Consider the following 15076-nt stretch of genomic DNA (forward strand, 5'->3'; position numbering starts at 1 on the left):
GTACACTGCCCATTTCCATGGTTACGATCACCCTACAATCCATTAGTTATGGTCATGCTTGCACACTATAGGAAAAAAGTTGTGAAATAGTGAAAATAGTGTGCAAGCACGGCCACCAGTGATGGATTGCTGGGTGGTTAAAACCATGGAAACAATCAGTGTATCATGTAATGGGAAAATTGTTGCAGTCAGCAAATGAAGCGATATGGACAATCGCAATACATTGTTAAGTGGCTTGTATTAACTTCAGCTACATAATAAATGCTATTTGCTGAAGTGTGACAACCCCTTTATTGTCGGCCATGGACATGAGATAATGGTCAGCTGAAGGAAGATTTAGCCAACAGCCATCTCCTCCGATACCACCATACATACAGTACACATTGTGTCTAGACAACCTAAGATGAAATCCTCCCTGGCTAACAATACACGGTGTGGTGATCTCCTGTTTTCTATGGTTTTCAAAGTATAAACAAGAGACATCTAGAGTTGCAACATAATTCAATGATTAGCATTGCTGGTGTTCCAATCAGGTGAAATCTGTGGCTTGGTGATACTGAAAGATTGCTTTCCATCCTTACAGGAAGCATCTGTACTCTTCTATTGGGCAATCTGTGGGTTCTGAACCTGGTGTGAGAATTGTTCCTCTTTTTTCTTTTAACATGGAACCACTAGCACAAAAACCTTTCACATTTATCATTTAACACTTTTTTTTACAATATGATCTGCAGACACTATGGAGTACAACTAGTGACTTATTTCTTATACAGGTATATACAGGCGCATCTCAATAAATTAGAATATCATCGAAAAGTTAATTTATTTCAGCAATTCAATTTAAAATGTGAAACTCATATTATATAGATTCATTACACAGAGTGGTCTATTTCAAGGATTTATTTATTTTACTGTTGATGATTATGGCTTACAGCGAGATAAAAACCCATAAGTCAGTATATCAAAAAATTAAAGGGAACCTGCCACCTCCAACAAACATCCCAAGCCGGGAGCAGTACCTTAGAGTAGCCAGCAGCATGTTTGTAACGATCATTTTCTTCCTGCAGGCAGAGAAGCAGAAGCTGTAAAAACATTCTTTAATCCACTTTCCAGTGCGCTTCCCTAGTCAGGCTTGAAGTCACGGAGGCAGCGGCCTCCTTGCGTCAAGTCATGGTAACCACGCCCGCTTCCCTGCCTCTTCGCTGTGACTGACAGCCGACTGTTCGGCAAAGCCAGCCGAACTGTCGTGCATAAGTGCTGTCAATCAGTCAATATCAATGTTTTCTTCTAGACAACTGTCAAGTCAGCAGTCTTCCCCATGACTTTGTAGTCTACTGAACCAGGCTGAGGGGCCATTTAAAGGCTTATGAAACCTTTGCAGGTGTTTTGTATTGATTAGCTGATTAGAGTGAGACACAGTCTAAAATATTGAACTTTTTCTTAATATTCTAATTTTCTGAGATACTGCCTTTTGAGTTTATTAGCTTTAACCCCCTAAGGACGTAGGACGTACCGGTACGCCCTGTTTCCCGAGTCCTTAAGGACTCAGGACGTACCGGTACATTTTAAGTTTAAAAAAATATTGCGGCGCGGCGGAGGTTAATTGTCACAGGATCTCATCCCGCAAAAATCATACCCTACCCAAGGTAATCTCCCAAAAACTGAAAAAATTATGGCTCTTAGACTATGGAAACACTAAAACATGATTTTATTTGCTTCAAAATAGAAATCATTGTGTAAAACTTACATAAATAAAAAAAAAGTATACATATTAGGTATCGCCGCATCCGTGACAACATGGTCTATAAAAATATCACATAATCTAACCTGTCAGATGAATGTTGTAAATAACAAAAAATAAAAACAGTGCCAAAACAGCTATTTCTTGTTACTGTGCCTCACAAAAAGTGTAATATAGAGCAACCAAAAATCATATGTACCCTAATCTAGTACCAACAATACTCCCACCCTATCCCGTAGTTTATAAAATGGGGCCACTTTTTTGGAGTTTCTACTCTAGGGGTGCATCAGGGGGGCTTCAAATGGGACATGGTGTAAAAAAAAAAAACAGTCCAGCAAAATCTGCATTCCAAAAAACGTATGGCATTCCTTTCCTTCTGCGCCCTGCCGTATGCCCGTACAGTAGTTTACGACCACATATGGGGTGTTTCTGTAAACTACAAAATCAGGGCCATAAATATTGAGTTTGGTTTGGCCCTTGCTTTGTAACTGGAAAAAAATTATTAAAATGGAAAATCTGCCAAAAATTTGAAATTTGTAAATTGTATCTCTATTTTCCATTAATTCTTGTGGAACACCTAAAGGGTTAACAAAGTTTGTAAAATCAGTTTTGAATACCGTGAGGGGTGTAGTTTCTAGAATGGGGTCATTTTTGGGTGGTTTCAATTATGTAAGCCTCGCAAAGTGACTTCAGACCTGAACTGGTCCCTAAAAATTGGGTTTTTGAAAATTTCAGAAAAATTTCAAGATTTGCCTCTAAACTTGTAACATGGGGAATGTAAAGTAATAATTTTTGGAGGTATTACTATGTATTATAGAAGTAGAGAAATTGAAACTTGGAAATTTGCAATTTTAAAAAAGAATTGGAAAATTTGGTATTTTTTTTATAAATAAAAATGATTTTTTTTTTTTTGTGAAGAAAAAACAATCTCAGAATGGCCTGGATAAGTCAAAGCGTTTTAAAGTTATCAGCACTTAAAGTGACACTGGTCAGATTTGCAAAAAATGGCCAAGTCCGTAAGGTGAAACAGGGACGAGTCGTTAAGGGGTTAATCCAAAATAATCAACATTAAAAATAAATAAATAAATGCTTAAGTTAGATCACTCTGTGTGTAATCAATCAATATAGTAGGAGTTTCACTTTTTAAAATGAATTACTGAAATAAATTAACTTTTCAATGATATTCTAATTATTGAGATGCACCTATAACTAAAGTAGCTGTCAATACAGAGGCAGCACAAAGGTTAAAGGGAGTCTGTCACCTACATAACATGTTTTTAACTGATTATATAGCTCTGTGGGAGGCAGATCCATAACACTGATGGTACCCATGTTTAGTTTTTCAGAGCATCCAAAAGTAACTAAAATAATGTTTTAAAAATATGCTAATTATCTATCGCAAGTGCTCAGGGGCGGAGAGTGTGCTGCAAGTGCCTAGTGCTCCCCGCCTTACTTGCTCCTGACTCCTCCCCTCTGTATCCTCCAGCCAGCTCTGCATCCATGCGGCATCATTCTCATCTCCATTCATAATCTAGTGCCTGTTCACTTCACCGCCGGGTCCGGGCATGTGCAGTACATTGCCCACTGTGGGCAGTACATAGCCCAAGTCCGGGCACTTGCAGCACACTCTCCGCCTCTTGGCACTTGCAATAGATAATTTGCATATTTGTAAAACTTCATTTTAGGCACTTTGGAGGCTCTGAAAAACTAAACATGGGTACCATCAGTGTTATGGATCTGCTTCCCACAGAGCTATATCGTCAGTTTAAAACAGGTTATGTAGGTGACAGACTCCCTTTAAATGCAAAGCTTTCAGATTTTTGAACCGACTATACATGACCATACACCATGGTAAAGATCATGTGATGGACCATGTGATGAGCACAATGACGTAGTCAAAGGTCCTATTCCTCAAAGAAGACGACAGAAGAGAAGCCGGGCTGTGAGATCAAGTGGATTAAGGAGAGTTAAATTATTTTTTCTTTATTTTTAACCCCTCCAGCCCTATTGTACTATGCATTCTGTATTAAGAATGCTATTATTTTCCCTTATAACCATGTTATAACCCAATCCACATATCCCTTATAACCCAATCCACAACGCCCGTGTGATAGGGGCCTTAGAATCGACTGAAACTTTCCATGTGTGACTGTATTGATGATATATGCAAGTGACTACAATAGTGGAACGATATTTTTATTGGGGAAAACTGTACAATTGAAAGGAGGCTTTAGTACCCTTTTGGGCTGCCTCTAGCCTGGATACAAAAAGACATGCAGTTGGGCATAGAGACATACAGGTTCCATATTGTATCCTGTGTCACATTTGACCACAAATGTTGCAACTGGAGTGTAGATTCTGCACACATAACTTTTCTAAGTTGGCGTCCCATGAAAGCTCTATTGGCGATAACGAAACCAGGCAAACAAAAAAAATGTTGCAATCTGGCGGAGACATTCCTTGTAAAACCTTGCTCTAGGTCGGCAAGCATTTCCAGCTGGAGGCTCTGCCATGAGAGGAAAAACATGTGGCGGCAGGATATCCTGCACATATTGCTGAGCTGTTAGTGTCCCTATTATCACTACTAAGGGTGACTGTCATATGCGTTCTCTCCCCAAATCATCATACCTGTAATTTGGGCAGAGGAAGGCAATGGTGATTGGCTGTCAATGGCAGGACACATCATGGGCACTGTGACACCAAATGTCCTTCTGCTAGGTGCCTGGAAATGTGGGAGTTACTCGTTCTCATCAATAGATCAAACGATCCTCTCTACTGGTGGTCTGTCTGGGCTCTCTGGAGCCTGTATGCTTTGTGTACGTGCCCTCATGTAACCTAACAGCTAAGTCTGAATGGCCCAGATGGTGGGTAATTCGATTAAAGTGACCATGCTGCTGTTCTCATCCAAGGATGCCCCACCTCCTAAAGTCTGTCAACTGGGCAGAATGTTTCTGAGTGCATCCTAAAAACACGCCTAGCAGTCAATGAGCTCAAAATAAGAGGTAAAATTTAAAACATGAACTGCGCAGCTCACCACTAGACCAGCAAGGTTAGGTAAGCGTTTACATGTGCAACATTTCCTCCATGTACTGTATCAGCAGAGTGAGATCTTTCCAGACCACTAGCCTTCGAGAAGAATTCAAGAAGGTGAGCGCATAGTGAAGTCATGCTAGGTCAGACAAATACACAGATTTTGTAATACTCATAAGAAAAGGCTACTTTTACATATGCAATTTTCTTTCCGGTTTTGAGATCCAGTAGATGATCTCAAACCCGGAGGAAAACGCTTCAGTTTTGTCCTCAATTATTGTCAATGGGGACAAAACTGAACAAACCGAAACAGAATGCATCAGAATGCATTTCGTTCCAGTTTGTTGCGTTCTGTGACCGGACACAAAACCGTTGCAAACTGTGGGGTTTGCAAGACTGCAAACAAGCCGAATCCAGAAGTAAAACAAATCTAAGTCAATGGTGCCAGATCCCCTTTTTTTTCAGACAGGAAAAAAAAACGGATCAGGCGCTCATTGACTTACAATAGTGTTAGTGCCGGAAACTTTGCTCACTTTTGATTTAATACAACCGCAACCGAACGGAACGGATGCAGCCGGTTGTATTAAATCAAACTGAAGTGTTTCCCTACGGTTTTGAGATCCTCTGCCGGATCTAAAAACCGAAAGGAAATTGCATATGTGAAAGTAGCGTAAAATACATGAATTTGAATATCATATAACAATCAGGTCAATCCCAATTCTAGTTTCCCATAATGCTTCTTAAGGACCACATATTAATCAGAATGCATCACAATTTAAATACCCGCCCACCTACTTTCTCATAAAAGGATCAAGTTTGTAATATGTGATGCATTCTGGTTAGTTTGTACCCCTGAAAAAGTATCAAAAGAAACTTGAGTTGGGCCGCTCCCAGTCAGGATTTTGTTATACAGGTGAAACTCGAAAAATTAGAATATCATGCAAAAGTTCATCAATTTCAGTAATGCAACTTAAAAGGAGTTGCATTAATGCAACTTAAAATTAGAATATTGTGAAAAGGTTCAATATTCTGGGCTCAAAGTGTCACACTCTAGTCAGCTAATGAATCCATATCCCCTGATAAAAGGGTACCTGAGATTGTGACTTTGGAGTTTTCATTAGCTGTAAACCATAATCATCCAAATTATAACAAAGGCTTGAAATATCTCACTTTGCATGTAATGAGTTTATCTAATATATTAGTTTCACCTTTTAAGTTGCATTACTGAAATAAATGAACTTTGCACAATATTCAAATTTTTCGAGTTTCACCTGAATTGTGGATTGGTATCTTTTATCTTGAGTATAATAAAATCGGAATTAGTCTTACCGGTAATTCTGTTTCCATAAAATCACCATGACAGCATCACAAGGAGATTGACCAATGACCTCTGTAGGGGCAGGAACAGAGAAGAGGTTAAATTGCCCCCTCCCAGTGTTTAAAAAAATTACTAGAGAGCCAACGTTTAGTGCAATATATGGTATTATATCATACCAACAAGAAAAGAGATTTATAAGGGAGGAAATTATGTGCAGTCATGGTGATTTCATGAAAACAGAATTACAGGTAAGACTAATTCCGATTTTCCATATCATCACCATGACGGCATCACAAGGAGAACTAAAAAAATTATTTAAATTTAGGGGGGAAACAACTGCCTGAAGGACCTTGCGTCCATAAGACAGGTCGGAGAACCTAGACAAATCTAGGTCGGTAATGTTTGATAAATGTGTGCACACTAGACCAGGTAGAGGCCCTACACATGTCATCTAATGAAGCACCTGCCTTCTCAGCAAAGGAAGACGAAACTGCTCTAGTGGAATGTGTTCTAATATTCCTAGGAGGATCTAGACTCTGGAGTTTGTAACAAAGGGAAATGGTATCCTTGATCCATCAAGCGATGGAGTTTTTTTTAAAAAAGTTTTTATGCCCTTATTTTTCCCCGCAAACTGAACAAGGAGGTTGTCAGATTTCCTAAAGTCCCTTGTGACCTCCAAATATCTTAGTACAATACGACGTACATCTAGAGTATGGGATTTGCTTTCTTTCTGATTATTCGGCTTGTTACAGAAAGAGGGGAGAATGATTTATTGGGTTCTGTGAAAGCTAGAAACTACTTTAGGAAGGAACCCCAGGTCCAGTTTTAGGACAATTCTATCGTCAGAAATACTAAGATAGGGTTCTCTGATGGAGAACGCTTGTATCTCACCTAAGTTTCTAGCTGAAGTTTTAGCAATGAGGAAGGCTGTTTTAAAGGAAAGAAGTTTATGTGAACAATTTTCCAGGGGTTCAAAAGGGGCATACATAAGTACATTAAGGACCAGGTTTAGGTCCCAATTTGGGATGCAAGATTTCAGAGAGGATCTAAATCTGGAGACTGCCCTAATGAATCGTTTGATCTACCTTTAATTAGCGAAGGTCAGTATCAAAAAAGGCACTTAAAGCAGAAATTTGAACTTTTAAGGTGGAAGGAGTAAGGCCCAAATCTAGACCTCTTTGCAGAAAATCTTGAATCCTTTGGATACTAGGTTTTTTAAATTTCAGATTTGTTTCTCCCGACTAAGAGCAACATTGTTTCCATATCTCCAAATAAATTTCAGAAGTTACTTTTTTCCTGCAGCATTTCATATAACTCTATCAGAAAGACCTTGGCACTTTAACACAGAGACCTCAGGATCCAGGCAGTTAGTTTGAGTATTTCTGGATGTGGCTGCAGACCTGGATCCTGATGTAAAATGTCCTTTCCGAGTGGCAGTCTCCAAGGATCCACAATTGATAACTTCTGTAGAAGGGAAAACCAGCTCCTCTTTGGCCAGTAAAGTGTGATTAATAAAACAGTCACCTTCCCTTGGAGGATCTTTTGGATTACCGTCGGAATCAGTGAAAGAGGAAGGAACGCGTATGCTAAATCCCATACCAAAGTTAAAGAAAGAGCGTCGACTCTCCAGGGGTAGTCTCTTGGGTTCAGTGAGCAGAATATTTTTAGTTTTGCATTTCTTCTTGAGGCAAACAGATCTATCATGGGAGTACAGCATTTCTCTGTTATCATTTTGAATATCTGTTGATTTAAATGACCATTCTGTCTGGTTTACCTTCTGCCTGCTGAGGTAATATGCTTCTTGGTTTTAAGAGCCCCTCAGGTGAACTGCTTAGATTGACATAACCTCTCTCTCGGCCCAGGAAAATAACTTCCTCAAGATATCCCAAAGTTTTTCTGATCGCGTACCTCCCTGGTGTCTGAGGTATGCGACTGTCATCATGTTGTCCAATAGTATTTTAACATGGTGATACCGGAGAGATTCTGTGGCTGATTTTAGTGTCTCCCAGACGTCTTTCAGCTCTCTGAAGTTTGATGATTGGCTGGATACTGCTTTTCCCCAGGAGCTTTGGTAGCATCTGTCCTCGATGTTTGCACCCCAACCTATTTTGCTGGCGTCTGTGAGAATTGTTATTGAAGGAGATTTGTTCCATGTAACCCCCTCAGAAATATTTTGCACAACTGTCCACCAGGATAGAGATGCCTTTACAAAACTCGGTATTAGTAGCTTGCGGTCTAGTGACCCTATCTTCTTGTCCCATTGACGTGAGATCCAGATCTGCATGGTACGATAATGGGATTGAGACCATGCTACAGAGGGAATACAGGAGGTTAGAAGCCCCAGAAGGCTCATTGCTTCTCTTATCGAGCAACTTCTTTTTCTTTGAAAACATCTGAAACTCTGTCTGAGGGCATGTATTTTGTCCTGGGGAAGCAAGGTTATCTGCTTCTGTGAGTCCAAAATTACTCACAGGAATTTTATTTTTGTAAAGGGTTGGTTGTAGGCATGATTTTCCTGGGTTCACTACCCAACCTAGTTCTGACAGACGGGACAAAAATATTTCTAAGTTGGAGGATAGGAGATCCACTGAGTTGCCGATGAGCAGAAAGTCATCTAGGTATGGTACAATGTTGAGACCTTCTTGCCTCAGATGTGCCACAATCTCTACCACCAATTTCGTGAATAGCCTTGAAGCAGAGGTAATCCAAAGGGTAGCGCTGTGAATTGGAAATGAAGGATCTGACAGTCTGTATTTCTGATTGCGAATCTTAGGAACTTAGATCAACCTACAAATGACCGCCCCCGCATTTATCAGCTGAATAATTGACTCCATTCTGAATTTTCTGTAAAAAATAAATTTGTTTAGGACTTTTAGATTTATTATTGTACGAAAAGCTCCTTTTTTCTTTACAAGGAAGAGTGTTGAATAAAATCTTTGCTTTCTTTGAGAGATGGGAACTGGAACTACTACTCCTATTTTTACTAAATTTAGAACACCTTGTAACATATTTTCTCGAGCATTTTTAGTACTTAAGCTTGTAATTAAGAACTTTTTTAGAGGGATTGATATGAATTCGATTTAGTACCCTGATCGAATAATCTCTAGGGCCCAAGGATTTTGTGTTTTATTTTCCCAGGCAAGCAGAAAAATTGCTTGTCGTCTGACTTAGTTGGGGGGTTAAGCAGGAAACCCCTTCCCTTTGCCCCCTTTGGGGTTTCTCCAGCGGCCTGAATTTCCTTTGCTCCTGAAGGATTTGTTCTGACTAGAATAGGGGCGAAAGGACAATTTCCTTCTGTAGCGTCTATCTTCCGGAAAACCCTTTTTCCTGTCAGCCGCTTTCTCCAAAATCCTATCTATAACTGGTCCAAAAATGTATTCTCCAGAGAAGGGGATTGAACAAAGCTTCATTTTTGAAACTTTATCCCCCGACCAGGATTTCATACAGAGAACTCTGTGGAAAGCGTTAGAAAGGCTCGCATCTCCGGCACAGAATCGAATAGATTCTGCCGAGGCAGCTGCCAGAAAGGCTGTAGCGGACTTTAATAGCGGTATAGATTCTAATATCTCTTCACGAGAGATTTTATTTCCGATGTGGTTCTCCAACTCATTCAGCCACAGGTACATGGATCTAGCGATGCAAAGTGGCCGCTATATTTGTTTTTAGTCTGAGCATGGATGCCTCCATGGGCGTAGCTATAGGGGGTGCAGAGGTAGCAGTCGCTACCGGGCCCAGGAGCCTGAGGGGGCCCAAAGACCCTTGTGCCACATAAGAAGACACACAACGCACTGAGGGAAGGGGGGCCCAAGCTCAACTCTTGCACCAGGGCCCCTGTGCAGTTAGCTACCCCCTGGATGCCTCCCATGACTTTCTCAAAAGGGCATCTGCTTTACGCTCTGTGAGGAATATGGATTAATATTTACTGTCTGCCATGTTCCTACACCAGCCATCAGCTGTCAGATAGCAGAGGTAGTGAACTCCACAGGAGGGCTCTGCTTCAAAGCTAGCAGATGGAAAAGGACCTCTAGCAGTCCACCAGTGTTTACAACTTTTCACACTTTCATTCAGCCAGCCAGGATCCCCAGCTAATGAAACAGGAAAGACCTCTCTGCGGGCTGTCTAGTCCATTCCCCAGTTCAATCAAATCTAGCAGATAGCATGGAACCAGCGATTTATAAGGAATTATGAAATCGCCCGGCCATCACAGGCACAAACCGGACGCATATTTGTGTCCCCATGGCCACGATAAACAGGCCCGTGGTCATAGTCTGGCAGTGGGATGCCAGGGAAGGGAGATGTACATATCTCCCCACAGAAACCACACGACGGTACCAGATTTGTAATCTACTTGCAGCCGAAACCCAGGCGGGTCTGTTGGTCCCAGAACCATCTCCCTGTGACCTTCTATGAACCCTAAAGGGTTTTTTGGGTTGTTGAACTGCTAGGATCAGCAGGGAGGGGGGGACCAGAGGCGGGAAGAGGAGGGGACGGCTGCAGTTTAAAAGGTTCGTGCCAGCAAGCGGGCGTGTCTTTCTGAAAGTGGGTCACATCGTACCATGTGTTTGGAGAGACCTGGAAACTGCTGACATCACTGCCCCGACATGACCGCAGCCAAGGACTATTCCACCATCATAACCCAAAGGAACATTCGTCTACCCAGTAACTGACTTGCATTCTGTGTAATCCTGTTGGTACCATATTACCTGTATTTGTAACCTCAGACCACTGTATATATTCCTTGTGTATATTGTGTTATCTAGTGTGCCCTTAAGATGATTAAATATATAATTTAATCTTGTGCTGTCTTATATATCGATCACGAATCCCCATGTCCGTGTTTCGGCCTAGTTATAATCTACCGCGGGTTGGTTTCTCACCCTATATTATCCCGTTAGCGGACCGGGCTTATATCAAACGAGAAGCTAATGGCAAATTTCCCGGGCTGAGGAAGCGCTGTTTCACTCGGGCAGTGACCAGGCTCCCTCAGCTTGTTGCCTCTCTGTGCCCGTGTGGACAGGAGGAGTCTATGTAAACTGTACCAAGCTGACCTTACATGCTCCTCCGGGAGGGAGTAACATCACGTCTTGGTAACCAGTAACCATACCACGTCTTGTGAGCTCAACGTAGTTGACGTCAAGCGGGCACAAGGGGTGGTATTCTTCACATGCTCCATTGAGCACTTTAAGAAATGAAGGTCAGTCAGTCCGAAAAATTGGGAAAACTTTGATAGTGTCCCCAAGTGCAGTCACAAAAACCACCAAGCGCTACAAAGAAACTGGCTCACATGCAGACCGCCCCAGGAAAGGAAGACCAAGAGACACCTCTGCTGCGGAGGAACAGTTCATCCGAGTCACCAGCCTCAGAAATTGCAGGTTAACAGCAGCTCAGATTAGAGACCAGGTCAATGCCACACAGAGTTCTAGCAGCAGACACATCTCTAGAACAACTGTTAAGAGGAGACTGTGTGAATCAGGCCTTCATGGTAGAATATCTGCTAGGAAACCACTGCTAAGGACAGGCAACAAGCAGAAGAGACTTGTTTGGGCTAAAGAACACAAGGAATGGACATTAGACCAGTGGAAATCTGTGCTTTGGTCTGATAAGTCCAAATTTGAGATCTTTGGTTCCAACCACCGTGTCTTTGTGCGACGCAGAAAAGGTGAACGGATGGACTCTACATGCCTGTTTCCCACCGTGAAGCATGGAGGAGGAGATGTGATGGTGTGGGGGTGCTTTGCTGGTGACAATGTTGGGGATTTATTCAAAATTGAAGGCATACTGAACCAGCATGGCTACCACAGCATCTTGCAGCAGCATGCTATTCTATCCGGTTTGCGTTTAGTTGGACCATCATTTATTTTTCAACAGGACAATGACCCCAAACACAACTGCAGGATGTGTAAGGGCTATTTGACCATGAAGGAGAGTGATGGGGTACTGCGCCAGATGACCTGGCCTCCACAGTCACCGGACCTGAACCCAATCGAGATGGTTTGGGGTGAGCTGGACAGCAGAGTGAAGGCAAAAGGGCCAACAAGTGCTAAGCATCTCTGGGGACTCCTTCAAGACTGTTGGAAGACCATTTCAGGTGACTACCTCTTGAAGCTCATCAAGAGAATGGCAAGAGTGTGCAAAGCAGTAATCAAGCAAAAGGTGTCTACTTTGAAGAACCTAGAATATGACATATTTTCAGTTGTTTAACACATTTTTGTTATGTATGTAATTCCAAATGTGTTAATTCATAGTTTTGATGCCTTCAGTGTGAATCTACAATTTTCATAGTCATGAAAATAAAGAAAACTCTTTGAATGAGAAGGTGTGTCCAAACTTTTGGTCTGTACTGCATGTGTGCTAGATCTGGAACTCCCACAAGGGGAACTTATGGGAGGCAGTGCTGGGGCATCAAGCTCCATCGACATGCTGAAATAGACAACCGAACGGTATTACTTACTCAGACCTTAGATCAGATCCGCAACCATCCGTGGCTTTCCGCTGTTCTATCTGCTGCCTCTGCTTTCCATCCAGAGCACCACGCAACCCGGAAGTAACGTCATACGTCTTCTGCGTGCGTGCACATCGGCTGTGCTATCAGCCCGCCCCACCAGGGGAGAGGAGGTACTTGCAGCCCGGGAGCAGGCTCCTGATACACCAGAGAGAGTCCTCCTGACACCCCCAGCCAAGCATTAGCACGAGGCCGCCAGCGGACTGGGGAGCTCACGCAATGAGCCTAAGGTAAAACAGGAGACCATTCCTACGGATCCTCCTGAGATAAAATACAGGGAGACTCTTCTCTGCACCTGGCTTCAGTAGGGACAGGAAACACTGGGGAGTGGTCGTGGGAGGGGGCAATTTAACCTCTGCTCTGTTCCTGCCCCTACGTCAATCTCCTTGTGATGCCGTCATAGTGATGATATGAAAAATGTGTGCGCATTTGCCTGACCTAGCACGACTTCACTATGTGCTTGCTTTCTGTTTGAATTCTTCTTGGAGAGAGAAGCCAAATGGAAGACTGAGCAGGGAAATTGTCTGGGAGAGATTATTAGAGGCAGTCAACTGCACATCGAGAAGATCTCACTCACGTACTGCTGATACGTGGAGGAAATGTGCACATGTGTACACTTGTCTAACCTAGCTTGTCTAGTGGTGAGCTGTGTGGTTTACTTTTTAAATGAGACTGTGTGAGAAGGGACCTACATCATCATTTAAACCTGCTGCGCTCAGGACAGACACCCATAAGAGCTATTATACTTTATATTTTTCTTGAATCTCACCAAGAGGTACACTACACAAAAGTAGCCTCTGAGAGGTTTTTTTTTTTGTTTGTTTTTTAGGGCAGCTAGGGAAGAACTTTTTTGCCCTTTTGTGGCACAACCACACCTGTAACCATTTAAATATCTGCCTGAGAAATAACTGCATGCCAAGTTTTGCAATCCAGCATTTCTACCGGGGTGCATCATATTTTTTTGTCAATGAGTGTATTTCACACATTGTATTATAAAATATACATGGACTTAAAGTGGTTATTCAGGTAATGATAATAATGACCAATCCTCAGGACAAGAATAGGCAGTTCTATGGGGGTGCCGGCCGGGTGTATTGCGGATCCGCAATGCACTACGGACGTGTGAATGGACCTGAACTCTAATGAGCACAATTGGCTCCCGGCAGCTTTCCAAGCATATTGTCATACATTGTACAGTGGCTGTGTTTGGTATTGAGGATCAGCCCCATTCACTTCAATGGAGCTTAGCTGCAACTAAGCCGTGGCACTCACGGCTAGGGCTGAAACGATTACTCGATTGAATCGAGTAACTCGACACAAAAAAATCCTTGATGCTAATTTTTTGCATCGAGGATTCACTTGTGTCATGTGACCACGGAGCGTGAGTGAATCGCTTGCGGTTACTCATGCTTCGTGGTCCCCCGCTGGCCCGCACCGCACTAGAAGCTGACATACACACATCATAAGGATATAGTGCACATAAGCACGCACTATGACCCGACGCTGTGTGACTTCAGGTCCCAGTGAAACGTGAAGAAGATTATGATGGAAGATTTCTGGAGTGTCAGCAGCTCCGTTACAGGAAAGTTAAGTATTTTATTTCACCGGTGCTGGGGACATGGCTAGGAGAGGGAGATGGTGGCACTGGGGGAAACCTGATGACACTGGAGGGGGGCAGCTGATGGCACTGGAGGTGGGCAGCTGATGGCACTGGGGAGGGAAAAGCAGATGGTAGTGGGTGGCAGTTGATGGTGGGGGGGCAGCCTGATGGCAGTGGAGGGGGCAGCCTGATGGCAGAGAGGGGAACTTGATGCCACTGGGGAGGGGTGTAGTGTAGCACTGGGGGTGCTGATGAGTTTTTATAAAGAAAACTTTTTTTTATTAGTTTTTTGCTATTAGAGTATTCTACCGATGAATCGAGTACTCTATTACAAAAATAATCGATAGTTGCAGCCCTACTCATGACGCACCTGCCTCTTAACTGCTGCTCAGCGGGGATCCCAGGTGTCAGACCCCGTCGATCTGATCTGATACTGATGACTCAAGGATAGGTCATCAATATAAATTACCAGATAACCCCTTTAACTATTGGGCTATAATGGATCTTATGATGTGCATACTTCTGGCAGTCAATCATGTCAAACATACAGGTTTCGATTTTGAGAGCCATGTTTGTCCTATGTGTGTCACAGTACAGGTCCGAACATGCTTATATAACAAATATAATTAATGGCAGAGCACCCAGCAGAATGCACAGAATGTGAGTAGGTGATGGGAGCTTGTAAACACTTTCCTAAGCTCTAAAGCACCTAAGGACACATGAATACCTAAGCACAGATAGCAATTGCAGGAAACAGAAAATAAATTCAGAAATAGTTTTTTTTGTTTTTTTTTTGCTGCTGCTGTTTCCACGGGAATAGAAAACTTTAAAGAACTTTATCCCTTACACAGAAGAAATGCTTTACACATGTCATGCAGATGTCCTCAT

At 42.5% G+C, this 15076-nt stretch overlaps 1 protein-coding gene across 3 annotated transcripts in view; it reads right to left on the bottom strand.

Annotated features, from left to right (window-relative positions):
• SPIDR (scaffold protein involved in DNA repair) overlaps positions 1–15076 on the bottom strand; it is a 451973-nt gene that overhangs the window by 371659 nt on the left and 65238 nt on the right. For 2 of the 3 annotated variants that reach the window (XM_044294549.1, XM_044294546.1), the window contains exon 6: positions 1017–1058. The exons of the other annotated variant lie outside the window; for it this stretch is intronic. In XM_044294549.1, coding sequence (XP_044150484.1) covers positions 1017–1058 — 42 coding nt within the window. The remainder of the gene's footprint in view (positions 1–1016; positions 1059–15076) is intronic. 3 annotated transcript variants of the gene reach the window in all.

Source organism: Bufo gargarizans, chromosome 5, assembly GCF_014858855.1.
Source record: "Bufo gargarizans isolate SCDJY-AF-19 chromosome 5, ASM1485885v1, whole genome shotgun sequence".
Lineage (NCBI taxonomy): Eukaryota > Metazoa > Chordata > Amphibia > Anura > Bufonidae > Bufo > Bufo gargarizans.